General features: G+C 38.1%; 2 protein-coding genes across 2 annotated transcripts; one reads left to right on the forward strand and one right to left on the reverse strand.

Moving 5' to 3' along the window:
- Positions 1-539: 539 nt before the first annotated feature.
- Positions 540-10121, reverse strand: LOC147179272 (protein-serine O-palmitoleoyltransferase porcupine-like). Its single transcript, XM_086067244.1, has 13 exons — positions 9700-10121; positions 9064-9206; positions 8734-8926; positions 7072-7115; positions 6572-6753; positions 6361-6491; positions 6080-6205; positions 4853-4953; positions 4677-4753; positions 3730-3793; positions 3314-3399; positions 2919-3026; positions 540-1126 (listed from the first exon to the last, which is right to left on the reverse strand). Exons 2-13 carry the CDS (start codon positions 9197-9199, stop codon positions 1025-1027), a joined length of 1350 nt encoding a protein of 449 aa, XP_085923370.1. The 5' UTR covers positions 9200-9206; positions 9700-10121; the 3' UTR covers positions 540-1024.
- Positions 10122-10215: 94 nt separating this feature from the next.
- suv39h1a (SUV39H1 histone lysine methyltransferase a) lies at positions 10216-14903 on the forward strand. The gene is made up of 6 exons (XM_086067245.1): positions 10216-10281; positions 11705-11850; positions 12309-12968; positions 13423-13569; positions 13689-13818; positions 14171-14903. Exons 1-6 carry the CDS (start codon positions 10263-10265, stop codon positions 14302-14304), a joined length of 1236 nt encoding a protein of 411 aa, XP_085923371.1. The 5' UTR covers positions 10216-10262; the 3' UTR covers positions 14305-14903.
- The last annotated feature ends 1390 nt before the right edge of the window (positions 14904-16293 follow it).

Below are 16293 nucleotides of genomic sequence, written 5' to 3' on the forward strand. Positions count from 1 at the left end.
GGCTCAGCCTCTAGCTGTAGGTGTCATGGATAGCAATTTATTTTTGATGAAAGAAAACTAGCAAGGTGCCAACATGACTTGCAGCGCCATTTAAACCAACTCTCACAGTGGAGCTTAACTGATGACTGTTTATCAACCATTCCAGTTGCATTTGTTTGCATCCTTCATTTTCCAAAAAGAAGACAAAAGTATACTACACCCAATAAAGAGATCAGTGTCAAGATATAAGTCCAATTTTGTGGTAGCATTTTGAGCAATTGATGTATTCCTTTTCGCACATGCAGAGGTCATGTGCATCCTGACTCTTAAGTAGTCTTTTTTTTTTTTTTTTTTTTAAATATGACATACGTTTTCAAAGTCTTATTTTCCAAAACGACATTTTCTTATTATCTATAAGTGTCAACAAGTTAGCGACATTTGAAAAATGCTAATCCTGGATGACAAATGTTGAGAACTACTGACTAAGAGGGTGATAGTGGTCCACACTTGTGTGACTATCCTAAAACATCTTAGCTGAGAGGAAAAAAAGGAGATATTCATTGATGTGCAAAGATTTAATTGTAGAAATACAAAAGGCAACGATAAAAACATAATGTAAATGTTAACTTTTCATATGTAACTACAATGAAGGTAACTTCAACATAAACACTATAACATTTGAATAGATGACATACGAATAAATACATTATACCGGCCTTTCAAACATTTGTTCATAAACAAAGCAGATATCGTATACGTCGACATGCAATGAGGTATTAATATAGTTATTTTCAATGCATTTTGAAATGAATGTTTGATGCAAAAATAAACAGGACGTGTGTGTTAACAATCACAAATACAAATATTTCAGGAAACATTTGTTACTTGACTTGCATCTTCTCCGACTTCCATCTCATCTCAGCAAAAAAAAACGTAGACTGAGTGGTCTACAAGTGGATTCCCTTCATCCAGATCACAGCAAGTCCATGACCCTAGACTGAAAGTATGAATTGTCCGCCAGCAATTGTGTCCTTCTTTGATAAAACTACAGGATTAAACGGTAGAAAACCCAGGAGACAAATACGACCCAGTGGCTTGCCCAGTTAAGCTCTGACCACCTCTGAATGGTATGGATGGCTGCATAACCCTGCAGAGAGATGCAACAGATGAGCAATTATATGCATAGCAAACGTAACATAATTCCAGACCGTATACCTGGTCCAAAAACAAAACTGCACATCACCAAAAGTAGTAATATTTAACTTGGGGTGCTTATTCAATGGCAGCGGCTAACTTTAAAGGACTGAAATGTACTTTTCTTTTGACACATATCCTCAAGTTTTTGCAGTCTGAAAATGTGTGATAAGTGATGCAGTACATATTAGGGGTGTGCCAGAAAATCGATTCTCATTTAGTACGATTCAGAATCGATTTTATTTAAATTATTTTATACTGTCTTGCCTTTTTTTTGTGTGTGCCTTTATAAGGAGCGCTGTTCATGTTGTACTCAATTTGGCCACTTAGGGGCAGTGTGGTTCCACGCGGTCTGATACACTGTTAAGTTGTAGCCACATTAGAGAGTAGAAGGAAAACGTCACGATCAAGTTATTCCAATAAAAGTTGTTTTTTTGCAGCGTGGAGCCGTTCTTTTGAGTGATAAAAATGCCGCCAGTAGCGCGTTAATTAGCATTAGCGAGTCAGACTGGAGTAGATCATTACGATTCTTTGCACATCTATAAATTGAAGCAAAAGTCATTGTCAATCAAATCATTTTGAATCAAAAATCATTCTCAACCAAAAAATTGATTCTGAATCGAATCGCAGACCCAAAAATCAGAATCGAATCGTGAGCCATTCAAAGATTCACACCCCTTGTACATGTGGTGTTTTTATACAAAACTGTACTAAAACTTTCAAATCAAATCAGCTCATAAACGAGTGAGTTAGTACCAGTAGTAAATGAGTTCAAATGCTTTCATTCTCTTTAAGCTACTGATGCTTGTTTTCTAGACTCCAGACTCTGCTTCCTCTAGTAAAAGCAAGCAGCTGGCCAAACTGGTAAGAATGCGTCTGCAATATCCAGACTGGTTGTCATTCTAATGAAAGCAAGACAGGACAATATTATTGCTGTATACATGTCTACAATTGATCCTTTTGGTATTTTGATGAAAGCATGTTACAGATGTTAAAAGGAACCCCGACTGCAATGACAAGTTTATTTGGTTATTAACATAACTATGAGATTCATTTTTCAAAAATCATTTCCAGTTTAACTCATTCACTGCCATTGACGGCTATAAACGTCAAAAATTCATTTGAACTATTTCTATTAGTTTAACATTTTTTTCCACTTTTGTTAACAAGAGTATCAAAATGTACATTTAGAACAGATATAAAATTTGTGATTAACTAGAATTAACGAGATGATTATTAAAAAAATTGGAGGCATCAGGCGATTATATTTTTTACTCGTAATTAATCGCATTACTTCAATAGTTAACTCACGATTAATCACAAATTTTATATCGGTTCTAAATGTACAATTTTTAAAAATCTAGGTTTCCATACTCTTGTTAACAAAAGTAGATTTTTTTTTAACTAATAGAAATAGTTAAAATGATTGTTTGACGTCTATAACCGTCAATGGCAGTGAATGAGTTAACTACGTACTACACACGGAATGAGTTTCAACGTAAATAACAATGGCGGCGTACGTCCAAAATGTATTTAACTGGAAATTATTTTTGAAAACTGAATCTCATAGTTATGTTAGTACCAACCAAATACATAATATAGCAAAAACTTGCCATTACAGTCAGGATTCCTTTTAAGACACCTGAGAATTGTTTTAAATTGTGTGTGTGTCACCTTGAGATTCATAAGGCTTGTAAAATATGTCATGCTTTAACCCCAAGTTTGATCTCTTGAGTTTTTCTTACCTCTTCCACTTCCTCTTCAACACCTGGGTCAAACATGGAGCCCAAGTAGGTGAGGTGGAAGATGGCCAAGAAACTGAAAATTAGGTTCAGGAGCATCACCCAATACTCCTGCACAGAAGATGAGGTTTGAGCACTCAGTCAGACAAAACAAAAATCATTGAGTTTGTCACCCAAACATGGGCAACTTGTAATTGCTGTAGGTAGGCAGGTTCGTAAATGTTGTGTTGCCTTAAATACTGTGTATGCACGATGTGCATAACATATACGGACGCGGTGCTAATCCGAGAGACAACTTGGCAATTAAGGATATTGTTTTTACTGAGTTTTATTTATGTACACTCTCAGCTGACATTTTGCTCTTTGCAGATAACATTTTGAGTCGAAGGCACTCTTACCTTTTTATGCTGATGGCTGCAGTCAGGGGGGCAGGGTCTGGACAGGACACAGGCACTGAAGATAGCAGCGAGCCTCTTTCTCAGGACTGTGATGAAGAGATTGTTCATGGAGATTTTAGCACCGCACAAACCTCTTTGGTAGAAATGTGCCATTAAATATCAGTGTATGGTGTGTCATCATTTTGTGTTTAGAGCTCATATGTGGTAAAAAATGCACGGGGAAAGCAATCATTGAGTCTTTTTTTTCACCTCCCTAGATTATATTTTAATTGTAAAGAAATACAATGTGCCGGTTACATTCAGATTTATGTTAAATATACCACAAAATAGTGCCCCAACAACAAATAAGTTAGTATGTTCAATATTTCTTGTCATTTAAAACCCATACACTATAATGTACAAGATAACATTCATACCATGTTCAACATATGTGATGAAACCCAAAGAGAGCAGCACAGCTCCTAGGTGGAAACTCAAACCCTGAGGACACACAAACTGCATGTTCAGTGGAGAAAATGTGTAGAGCTTCTTTTCACAATGACAACCAAACAATTCTTGAGGTGATTCATTCATCACATATTTGCCCACTAAAATTAATGTCAATTCCATTCATGTTAGTTTGGTTTGACGGTAAAGTTCAATTGGAGTGACAATGAACAGCTTGAAGCCTTTTGTTGATCAATATCTGCCAAACTGCTGCTTGTTAAGTGAAATGAGTTGTGTTCATAATTCGTTCCTGCGAAGTGTTCAAAGTCCGAATTGTTCAACCTCCGAAAATTTTTCCCCCATCGGAAATAATGTAAATGCAATGAATCCGTTCCCAAGTTATCAAAATATCTGCCAAACTGCTGCTTGTTAAATGAGATGAGTTGTGTTCACTGCCAAATAATTAAATATAAAATAAATGGTCACAATACATTTAATGTGGAAAAAGTAACAAAAATGCATTATTAGGTAGGAAAAAAACATAAATCACACTGGAGTATTAAGTCACATCAAGTATATATAGTACAGTGGTACCTAGGAATTTGAAAATAATTAGTTCCTGCAAAGTGTTCAAAGTCCGAATTGTTCAACCTCCAAAACATTTTTCCCCATAGGAAATAATGTAAATGCAGTTAATCCGTTCCCAAGCTATCAAAATATTTGCCAAACTGCTGCTTGTTAAGTAAGATGAGTTGTGTTCACTGTCCCCATACAGTGCTCATATCTCAAATGACTGCCCTCAAGTCAAAGCAAAAACAAAAAAGGCTGAACAACGGATCGTATTTTTGAAAAACTTTTTAAGTTGTGCGAGTCGTATCTCAAGGCACCACTGTATCTGGATTCTGGAAGCATTGATTGATATCATTACTGTACTCACGTGCAGTAAAGCGCTGGCCGTGTATGTGACCAAAATGGCGGGAAAAGTACCAAGCTCCATGGCATTTTTGAAGACATCTGAACAAAAAAACACAATGGTGATACTTATGGACTAAACCAGCACATATCAATTGTCCTCTAATGTATTGTATGCTTTACGTGAAGCAACAGACTTACAAATTTTAAGCCACTGTGACATGGGAATATTCCAGGACGTCACGACCATAATCATTGAGCGAGGCATTTCCACATTAAGGGGTTTGACCACTTCTATTTCCCTGCATAAGTAGCACACAAGAACAAAAATGGATATTAACTTTTAATTTTGTTGTAAGAAATTTGAAGATGTTTTCTTTTGAACAATATTATTTTCTATATCTAAACCACACCTTGTTATGTACTGAGTTAATCTGCTTCACCAAACGAAGGGGATGCAAAATGTCAACAGACCCCTGTAAAAAAAATTTTTTTTTTGTAATTTTAATAAATTAAATATAAAATAAATGGTCACTATACATCTTATGTGGAAAAAGTAACAAAAATGCATAATTAGGTCGGAAAAAAACATAAATCGCACTGGAGTATAAGTCGCATCAAGTCAAATGAATTTGATCAAAAATTCTCATAGGAAATAATGTAAATGCAATTAATCCGTTCCCAAGCTCCAAAAACAGAAAATTCCTATTTTAGTTTCTATTTGTTTGTTTTTACATTTACAGTACAGTATTTAAACAATAAAAAATATCTTACTTTACCTGTTGTGGTGTGATGGCATCAGTGGATGATAAATGCTATGTTAATGCTTGCTTTAGTTCAGTGCTGGGTTGGTGTATATTACATTGGGCATATTGTTAGACTACTAAGCGGTCCTTGTGTGCATTGTTTAACGTCAGTCACGTTGTTGAACAGCAAAGGGGGGTCCTCGTGCCAGTATTTACAGAAGTAGTCACGGTAGTTACAACTGCGCGATAATCTCCTTCCTAATTCCACTGTGGTTCGTAGCACTGTATGTTTTTCTTTGCTGCCACTGGCACTCTTGTCTTTCTTTGGGTCCATGGCGAAGAAAATTGTCGTGGAAAAATCAAAATGCACTCGCGAGTATGGAGCACCTCCGGGAGTCTTCACGACCTGACTGGAAATGAGCAGTGCATCGTCTCAACTACCGCAACGTGAGCATTCGGCATTGCTCGGCTTCGCTCGGCTACCCGTTTTCAAGGTACGTTCAGCTTAGCTTGCTTTGTTTGGCTGTTCAAACTCCGAAAATGAGTTCAAACTCCGAGGCATTTTTTACTCAGATTTTAGACAATAATGATTCCTTATTGTGTGCATTTTCCACACATGACTGCAAGCTGTAAACTTCTTATTTCAGTAGCATCAACCAATCTTTGCCTTGGCTTTACTCACCACCTAATGTTGTCTTTTTCCTCAATGTAGCCAACGCCAGCCATCATGCTGGTGCTTTCACTGAGGTGGCCCACAAAGTAGTTACTGAAGTGGAATGACAATGCATTCTCATAGGCACTCAGCCACCTACGTAACACAAAATGTATTTTAAAAAAGTATTCTTGGAAGCTCTTGAAGACCTGAAAATGCTTGTGAGAGGATTATTTCTTCTTTTCCAAGTAACAAACTATGGACCGCAGATATTGTACTATATATAGAAAATATATCAACAAATGTCTCACTTGTGTATAAAGGTGTTTCGATTGATGGGGATGAACAAAAGGAAGAGGTATGGTGCGATGCAGGAGGACACCAGCAGACAAATCTGACTTTTTAAAAGGCTGAGCGAGGAACGACGCAGCCATAACCAGCTCTGAAGAAAGGAAGGTTTTAACACCTTGAAAGCACAACAAATAATCACCATAGGCATAAGAACCACCAAAAATTTCTCACCAGTTGTCGTCCAACAACAGCAGCCTTATATGCTGAAAAGCTGATCCAAGGCCCAAAGACCACGTTGCCCACAAAGAGGACATAGCCCAGGAACTCAGTTGGTGTGGGCAAAGCGCTGACTGCTCCTCTGTCCAGGTCAAAGGCCAGAGAAATGGCTTTCATGGCCACCACCATCTGACTGCCTCTCAAAGACACAAAAGTACATTTTTATCAGGAAGGAAGGAAGACATTGAACATTTGAAGGTTCAAGTATTTTTGGAAGAAAATTTAATTGAATCCCGATTCGCTGTCCAAGTCCTGTCCAACCATTCATGAATCTTTCCACAAAGATGAATAATAATAAAAAAAAAAGGATCTGGAATTTACCAGATCCATACCAAAATATATTGGTTCTCCATTAGGCCATACCAACACTCATTAAAGCAGTTTTTGCATAATTAGATAACACAGCCAAAAATATCAGCTTTTGGCTTTGGGTCTGGAGAATAAAAACGATTTACCTCTAATCTTATGCCAGGTTACTGTGTCGATTAAATGCAACTCTCTGAAAAACAAAAGAAAAACACCATCACAAACACTTTAAACCTACTGCATAACAAGACAGATCTTCAGAACCAATTAATGGGAAGAAACAGTCATTTAAAAATGACCTGAGATTAGGAACAAACTCTTCAATGAAGTTGGGATGTGTAAAACATGAAACACAATACAATGGTTTGCAATTCATTTTCAACCTACACTCTATTGAATACACAAAAAAGACTATTTAATGCTTGTTTTTTTGTGTGCAAATACTGTCCAAAAAAAGCTGCGACGGGGCAACAAAAGACTGGGAAAGTTAAGAAATGCTCCAAACACCTGTTTGGAGCATTTCAAAAGTGAACAGCTTAATTGAAAACGAGTGAGTCAGGATCGGCAGGACAGACTTTTTAAAGATTAGGGCTCGGACAGAAAATTGTAATCGGTGAACCCCTCGTCTGTAATATCCCCCCCAAAATTCAGAGAATCTGAAGAAATAGTTGCACATAAGTGGCAAGGTCAAAAAGCAACTCCAGAACAAAAAAAAAAAAAAAAAAGCAAAATTGAATGCCTGTGACCTTCAACCCCTCAGGCAGCAATTCAACATTATGGTGTAAAACGATATTGTCGCGTGGGCTCAGGTACATTTCAGAGAACTATTTTCCGTTAATAGTTTATCGCTTCATCCATCCATTTATCAACAACACTCTGACTGAAATTGACTGACACACAGTGGGAAAGTGTCCTGTGGTCTGACGAGTCCACATTTCAAATTGTTTTTGGAAATCATGGACATCTGTGAAGGCACCATTATTGCTGAAAGGTACATACAGGTTTTGGTCTTTTTCAGGGACGTTCCTGCTTATATCAGCAAACACAATGCCAAGTGACAAGTCATATTCCGCATGTGTTATAACAGTGTAGCTGCATAGTCAAAAAGTGAGTGCAAGACCGGCCCACCAACAGTCCAGACTTGTCTCTCATTGAAAATGTGTAGCACATTATAAAGTGCAAAATACAAAAATGGAGACAACGGACTGTTGAGCAACTGAAGTTGTACATCAAGTAAGAATGGGAAAGAATTCCACATAAAAAGCTTCCACAATTAGTGTCTTAGTTCCCCCTTATTGAGTGTTGTTAAAAGAAAATGTGACGTAACACTGGTAAATAGTCCCCTATACAAGCTTTTTGGCATCCAATGAAAAATGAGAGAATATTTGCAAAATACAATTTTAAAAATGTTTGAACATCAAAAATCTAGTCTTCAATTGAATATAGGTTGAAATGGATTTGCAAATGATTATGTTTTGTTTATTATTTTTGCGTTACACAACATCCCAACTTCATTGCAATCAGGATTTGCACTTTGGTATTGTACTTGAATTTGAAATGACAACGTTAAATGAAGTCTATTCCATTCTCATCAGCTCAAAACCATGTTGTAAATCAAATCAATCATTTCTGGGCACCATCAGAGGTCTTAATTTAACAGTGTTTATTATTGTGATTTGTAGTTTGCACAATAGAACTGTGATGCATCGCACTAACTCTTTGATGTACCTAAATAACATTAGAAACGGTATCCTAACCCATTTGGTACATAGCCCATTAAATACCATTCAATGTCCAATGTGTTTTCTTACCCAATGAGGAGGTAAATGAGAATGGCAGTGGAGAGGAAGGGGCCTTTGTTGCTGGAGTGTCGGCAAAGAATAATAATGAGGTAGCAAAGCAGACAGAGCAGCATCACCCACAGCATGTGCAGGTTAAAGAAGAGGTAAAGGCTGTACATCCCCGCAAACATCGACACAACATGATTCACAGACGACACGCCTCCTGAGAAACAAAGAATTTGGGATTACAATTCATGTGGACACTTTGCTATTTATAAGGCAAACCACCAAGTGAACTTAATTATAATCATGTAAAAGGAGTCAATGTGTAATATTTTGTAAGAAGTCTGTGATGCTCACCCAACCTGAACAGCAGCCTGCTGAGAAGACAAATGAGCAGAAGCCTCCAGATTTGCTCAAACCCCTGCTGGAGTGTGCTGACTCCACAACTTTCGGCCAGCTCCATCATCAACAAGAGCCTGCTGGACATGTCCATGGTTCAACTGTACAAACATACACACACATGAAATACATCTACTATTGTCACGTGATTGATAGATTACAGTTCACAGATCACTAAAAACTATTTCATTTCCCAATCCATCCTTTTCATGCAAACTGCACTTAGGCCTAAATCCTTTTTTGTAAACCAACATTTTAATTTCCATTATCTTGGTATTTCTTGTGTCTATATACACATTTTGTATTACATTTGCTGGGATCTTCTCGATTCATTCATACAATAATAATAAAAGCTGGCCATTTGGCACCCTGTGTTACCATCTTGTTACACCCTCACTGCCAAAAACTGCAGTTTCCTCACTGCAACAAGTTGATGAAACAATAACTCTTGTAGGCTCGTCATATCATATGTCATCCTTACGGCAACGGCACTCCTTGGACCCACAATAACTATTACTGAGTTTTCTACTTAAGAGTGGCGCAACAAAAATAAGTCGATAACATTATGAACTTGTTAACACGTGTACGGTTTACCTTACGTCAACTTTATTCGCAAAGATGACTCGAGATCAGCAGACTAAAAACGATCATATCGGTAGAAGTCTGAACAACTCGTTTCAGTGCTTACAAGTTTACTGGCTTATGAAAACAAATCGCAAGATGACTGCAAGGTTTGGAGCTAGCGCCAAGACGCACTACCATCGAGACGCAAAGAAGCTGCCTTTTAACTACACAGCGCTTACTACTGGATAGGAGCGTTAAACCTTCAAGCTTATCCCAGATACGAGTTATGTTGCGATTTAAGAAAATGTCTGCTTTGGTTGTCTTTTTTAGTTTGTTTCCCTTGATCTTAGTTGTTTTGGTTATGAAGTTAAATACATTAAAAGGGCATTTTACTTAGGTTAAATTACCCTCCAAAAAACATAGAAGAAGGGAAAAGCCGAAGAAGAAGAAGAACGAGCGGAAGAGGGAGGAGAAGAAAACATGTAGACCAATGAGATGGCTGATACAAAACTCTTAACCAATTAGCAGTCAGACAGTTGCCTTTGCTGTGGAGTCCAGTCGGGCTATGTATTTTTGGCGGCTGCGTGGAAAACATGGCGGAAATTTCGAAAGGTAAATCGGCAAAACAAGCATTTGAATTTCAGGCAATGTTAACTTGTATCTTTGCTGTTAATAATGAGCTTATATTCCTTTCTTCATTGTGTTGTATGCACACCAAAATCAAGTTTCCCAACATGTACGTGCGACGCGGGGTAATATATCACTTTGGCTTCAGAGGCAAATATAACTGCACAAGATTATTGTAGTCAATGGCAGTATCCCTCGGAAACGAACTTGTCAAATTATTCAGTGTGATTTAATTTTTACGCTAGGTAATATTGACTAATGTCATTCTGTTCTAGGTTTGTGGTGCGTGTTGAGGTTGCCAAAGTTGTGCAGGCAAACTAAACTCGCGCCATGCCATGTCGCGTTAGTGCGCCCCCCCAGTTAAGTCAGCATTTGTTCACCAAATTTGTCACAGTACCTTGACATAGTAAGTTAATAAGCACTAATAGATCTTACACTATCGTTACATATTTTATCCGTGCATAAATTGTGATGGTAATGGTTTTAATGAATAAAGCGTTACAGGGAACGGATGAAATACATTAACATAAACGTCAACATTTCCCCAAGATGTATGAAGACTTCGTAATGTAAAGAGGCAATCATCCCCAACGCACCAAAGTAGAATATGATGCATACACTGGTACAAAAAAAGAAAGAAGATATTCTAATGTTGGTGTCACAGATAATAAAGGGGATAGTTATTACGTTAATTAATTCCTGAAGAGGAAGTTGTTTTGTTTGTTTATTGTTTTATCCGTACCGTTTATACTTTATTTAATGTCCACATCTACATTGTAGACCGTCTTTCCTTTATATTGCTAGTCTCCAAAAGCATAAATGACATTTTCTGGGTTTGTATATACAAATACAAGTTAAAAAAAAATAAAAAATAAAATAACGATTCACAAAAGTCAGTTGAAGTAGGCTCCAGCCTCACCCAAGACAAATGTGATGGGGAAAAAGTGATAAAGCAAATTGTTGGGTTTAGAAATTAGAGTGTATAAAAGAGATTTTAGCTAACACATTTAAATTTGCAATATGTTGATGTTTAATATCAAACCACCAAAAAATGATAAGACACATACGTTAAAGGTGCATTGCAGAAGTTAATGTTAAAGATTTTTGTACATCATGCATGCTCCACCAATGCCCCATTGAACCCTAACTTTGTAACAGCGACTGCGGCTTTCAGCTTGTATCTTCCCTTCAGTATATTTATAGTTGATATTCCTAATGAATAAACAATGTAATGTATGATTTGGATGGATGAATTTGGACAAACGGTGGTTATGACATAGACTTCTTGCTTATTACTTTGATAGACACAAATAAAAGGTGTAGCCCACAATGTGCGATTTTTCCATAAAGTAAAACATACTGTGTGACCAGAGTATCAAGTTGTCTGTTTTGTTTGTTTTCTTTTCAGATTGCAGTGTGCCCAGCAAGATGTCGTGGGATGGGCTTGAAGCCCTGTGTCGCTTCGAGGGGCTTCACTGTAAAGAGTTGGGGATAACCAAAGCCAATGTTAATCAGTATGAGGTGGAGTTCCTCTGTGACTACAAAAAGACTAAGGTACCTTTTTAATCATCATCATCATTTATACTAAACTTTCTTATGGAAGGTTACATATCACATTGAAGAACAAAGTTAAAAGACAGCCCTTTGTGGCCCAGCCGGCCCAAACTGTTGAAAAATTCTAGAGTGGGTTAATACATTTTGTTGGTCAGTTAGTTGCTGTCAATTACATACTCCATTCCTATTGGTGGCAGTATTGAGCTGTGCAAATGGTTTTACAACTATCCAACAACTGAAGCGGAAATAAGCCATATTTTCTCAATTAAGATTTGGCTCCTGATCGACACCATGAGATCCCAACAATGTATGTCCATAAAATGTTACTACAAATTGTCTTATGTTGGTGTTATGTTGCATGCTTTACAAGTGTAGGCAGGTGCAGGTGCGAAGATTGCAGATTGCGATTAAAGTTTAGGGCTTCTTGTTTCTAAAATGACTTTGAATGCCTTTTTTAGGAAGAAGAATTTTACCTGGTGAAATGGAGGGGCTTTCCAGAGTCGGTCAACAGCTGGGAGCCCAAGAGGCACCTCAAATGCCCCAAACTGATGAAGCAGTTCCACCTGGACCTGGATCAGGAGCTGAGGCGCCAGAAAAGACGTTATATCCCTAAAAAACTGGATATGCAAATTTCAACATTCCTAGTTCAGAAAGCTAAGCTCCGTCACAGAATGAAGAGCTGGGAGAATCAGTTGAACCTAACCTGCAACCACCCCGGTCGCATCTTTGTCATGAACGATGTCGACTTTGAGGGCCCACCAAAGAATTTCACTTACATCAACAACTACAAAGCAGGGCCTGGCATCGTTTTTGATGAAATGGCAGTGGGCTGCGAGTGCGAGAACTGCTTTGAGGAGCCGGTGAACGGGTGCTGTCCTGGCGCATCATTGCATCGGGTTGCCTACAATGAATTTGGCCAGGTCCGGATCAGGCCAGGACAGCCCATATACGAGTGTAATTCTCAGTGTCTCTGCAGCACAGACTGTCCCAACAGAGTGGTGCAAAAAGGCATCCAGTTTGACCTGGTTATCTTTAAGACGGACAACGGTCGAGGATGGGGAGTCCGCACACTGCAGCATATAAAGAAGAACACATTTGTCATGGAGTATGTGGGAGAGGTAAGTGTAAGTCGGGCCGCGTATGTCATTAAAGGAGTCATATTGTGACACAGGATTTAATGTGGCGGATCCAAGCACGTGAATGAAAATGAAAATTATTAATTATTATTGAAAAAAACTATTAATATACAAACAATTAAAAAGTCAATTTTCCATAATCCGTTCCCTTTAAAAGTACTAGATGACTTTGTAGAGTGCTGATTTTTTACATAGCACAGCAATTATTGTCTGATTGGTTGGGAAGGAGCCAATCAAGGGCAAAAGCAAAAACGCTAAACGAACTACCTCTTCGCTTTTTTCCTTCCTCATTCTAACGATTTCCTCCCGACGAGTGTCAGACGAGATGCATCTACAGAAATGTACTCCGCTACTTTAATTAAGAACCACAAGTCACTCCCAAAAATAAAAATGTCAAGTAATGTTCGTTTTACTTTTGATGTGTCGTTTCTGTCAGATCATCACGACAGATGAAGCAGAGAAACGAGGTCACATATACGACCGCGAAGGCTCTACGTACCTATTTGACCTGGACTACGTGGAGGACGTATACACAGTGGATGCTGCTCACCAGGGAAACATCTCCCACTTTGTCAATCACAGTGTGGGTATTTGAAATGATGGCTTGATCTGCTTGCTGTTTGAATTTGAACAATGCACAGTATTTTGATAGCAGCGTACATATAACTTGTATCACATTGGCATCGTTTGTTGTTTTTCTAGTGCAACCCAAACCTTCAAGTATTCAACGTTTTTGTTGACAACATTGATGAGAGGCTCCCAAGAATTGCTTTGTTTTCAACACGGCCCATTCGGGCTGGAGAGGAGCTCACCTTTGACTACAAAATGCAAAGTGAGTGCACTGTTCTCAGCATTTGAGCTGCAGGCAGAGTTGTGATTCAAGGTGAATTGCATTACTGCTCAGCTAGATCTTGAACCATCCACCAGTCAGTGAAGCTTTTCCCTTTCATCACCCCTTTGTGAAATCCATCTGTGTACAGTGCAAAATGAAGTCAGTCTGCGTCATTGTCCTGACCTGTGGCTGTCAGCAGATTTATGTATACATCCGTTAAAGATTCTAAACTGGTGGTAAAACAGAATTGTTTTACATGGGTGTCAATAGTTTTTAGTATGGAGGGATGAGATTAAACAAAAAACAACAAAAATAGGTGATTTACTTTGCAATTTACTCTGCTTGCTTCCAGTTGATCCAGTTGACACCGAAAGCTCCAAGATGGATTCCAGTTTCACCTTAGCAGGTGTCTCCAGTTCTCCAAAGAAGAGGATTCGAGTGGAGTGCCGATGTGGATCAGACTCGTGCAGAAAATACCTCTTCTAATAAGAAACCGGTCGGGCTGGAAAAAGATACAGCTATCTGTACAAAATTCTGAACATTGTACTTATTTTTTTTTCTTGAAAGCTCTTTAAACATTGCTGACATTCGAACACAAATTGGCCATATGTTCTTTGGTTTCCAATTAGTCCCAAATTGTTTAAAAGAAAAAACCTGTCTTTCTATGTTTAAATAATTGCATGGTTTTTAAGTGGTTTTAGGATAGTCAAGCATTAATCTGTGCCAAATTTTGTCCAAAGTTTAGCGTGTTAAGCGTCACTGCACTAGCTTTACAGCAACTATGTCAGATTTGATGCAATGGTTTTCTAACTTGTTGAATTCCTACTAAATGAAATGCACCCACCATTCTTTTCTCTCACTCCCAGCCATGGATGGTTCTTTCAGTATGTCAGACCCTTGGAAAATACTTGATTCAACTTTATTTTGTCAGTACAGGTTGGATTCATCCTGTGACTATAGTGCAGCGAAATACAGTAACCTTTCTGTCTGGGTTTATTTTTAGTTCAATGCTTGCATTGTCTACATTGTATATTTACAAAGTGTACATAAATGATTTGATTATAAATAACATGACCTGTTAATATTGTGTATAGATGATGGATGGATGGATAGTTATAATTTTGTGTGTGTGTGTGTGTGTGTGTGTGGGGGGGGGGGGGTTACAGTTTTATGGTGCCTTGTTCAATAGCAAATACTAGTAAAACATGAGGGCAGCATCCCAAGGCAGGTGTATGCTTTTCCATGACTCCCTCTGATCATTTCAAAGATGTGGTTGGCCTGAAAGCTTTGACGGTTGCAGGTAGACTGACATAAAGGGGCTCAGTGCAGATATTATTAACAGCAGCAACGTGTATATATGGAAATTAGACTTGAGAGGCTTAGACAATTCTCAGAACTTTTTTTTTTTAAGTTTCTAAGCTCGAAGTACCAGCAAGTTTCAGTCAATCATATTGGAATCATGTTTTCAAATTTTGACCTTTGCACTCAGCTGATCACGGAAAACAGTACACGTTGATGTAGTTGTGAAAGTGTTCTTAATTGATACGTTAATCTTATCCGCTGAATCAATCCAGACTCAAGGTAATTGGTGGTTTCCATACGACTGGCGAGCGATCAATTCCCAGTCAACGCACGCTACAAGGGCAGTCCACAGCTAATAAATTAGTTTTATAAAGAGCTTTTCTAGATATGCAAAAATTCAAATAAACTATTCGAAAGTAAAATAGTACCAAAATGTCTCTTTGCAGCAATGGTGAATAAAGAACAATTCGTTTTTAGAAACCAGAATTGTTCTACTGAACCAAGCAGAATGGTTTCAACGTCCCATTAGTGAATATACATTTCGCATTAACTTGACCGTCACGTAACCGCTTTAAGAATTGGTTAGCACACTAAAGATTGCTTTTGTTGTGGAAATGGGATTTGGCGCTGTTCAGTGCAGGGGCAGATCTATTCTAGTGGCACACAGGGCTGCCGACTACCCCAAAATCTTCAAAAATTCGAAACAATATGGCCTCAAACCTTTCAACAGATTTTAGAAATAATATATAAACCAGCATCTACCGAAATTCAAACACAATCTGCTTCTTCCTCTGGTCGTTGAATCGGTGGAGGCGGATGTCTGTGGATCTCACTCGGCTTCATCTATCCTTCCTTCCTTTCCCCAGTATTTCCTTTGGTCTCTTGAGGTCTCCCTAATTTGTTGTAATTTAGACGTTTCTGGGGTTGGTGAAAGATTCTGGTTTATAACCCTGTGGGTAGTCTGGTCGGTGCTGGATTTCATTTTCTTTCTTTTCTTTGATCCTTCCTCGGGTCTCCTGACAACTTTACGACTCTAGCTGGATTTTGAAGTATTTGGTTTAGGTGAATGGTATGGGATTTTTTAACAGATTTTAGGTGAATTAATGAGCTCACGCACATGCACATACTCACGCACATACAAAAAAATATATATATATATAAATACATCATTGC

The sequence above is a fragment of the Leptonotus elevatus genome, chromosome 2 (genome assembly GCF_054856555.1).
Source record: "Leptonotus elevatus isolate MCC_2025b chromosome 2, RoL_Lele_1.0, whole genome shotgun sequence".
Taxonomy (NCBI): Eukaryota; Metazoa; Chordata; class Actinopteri; order Syngnathiformes; family Syngnathidae; genus Leptonotus; species Leptonotus elevatus.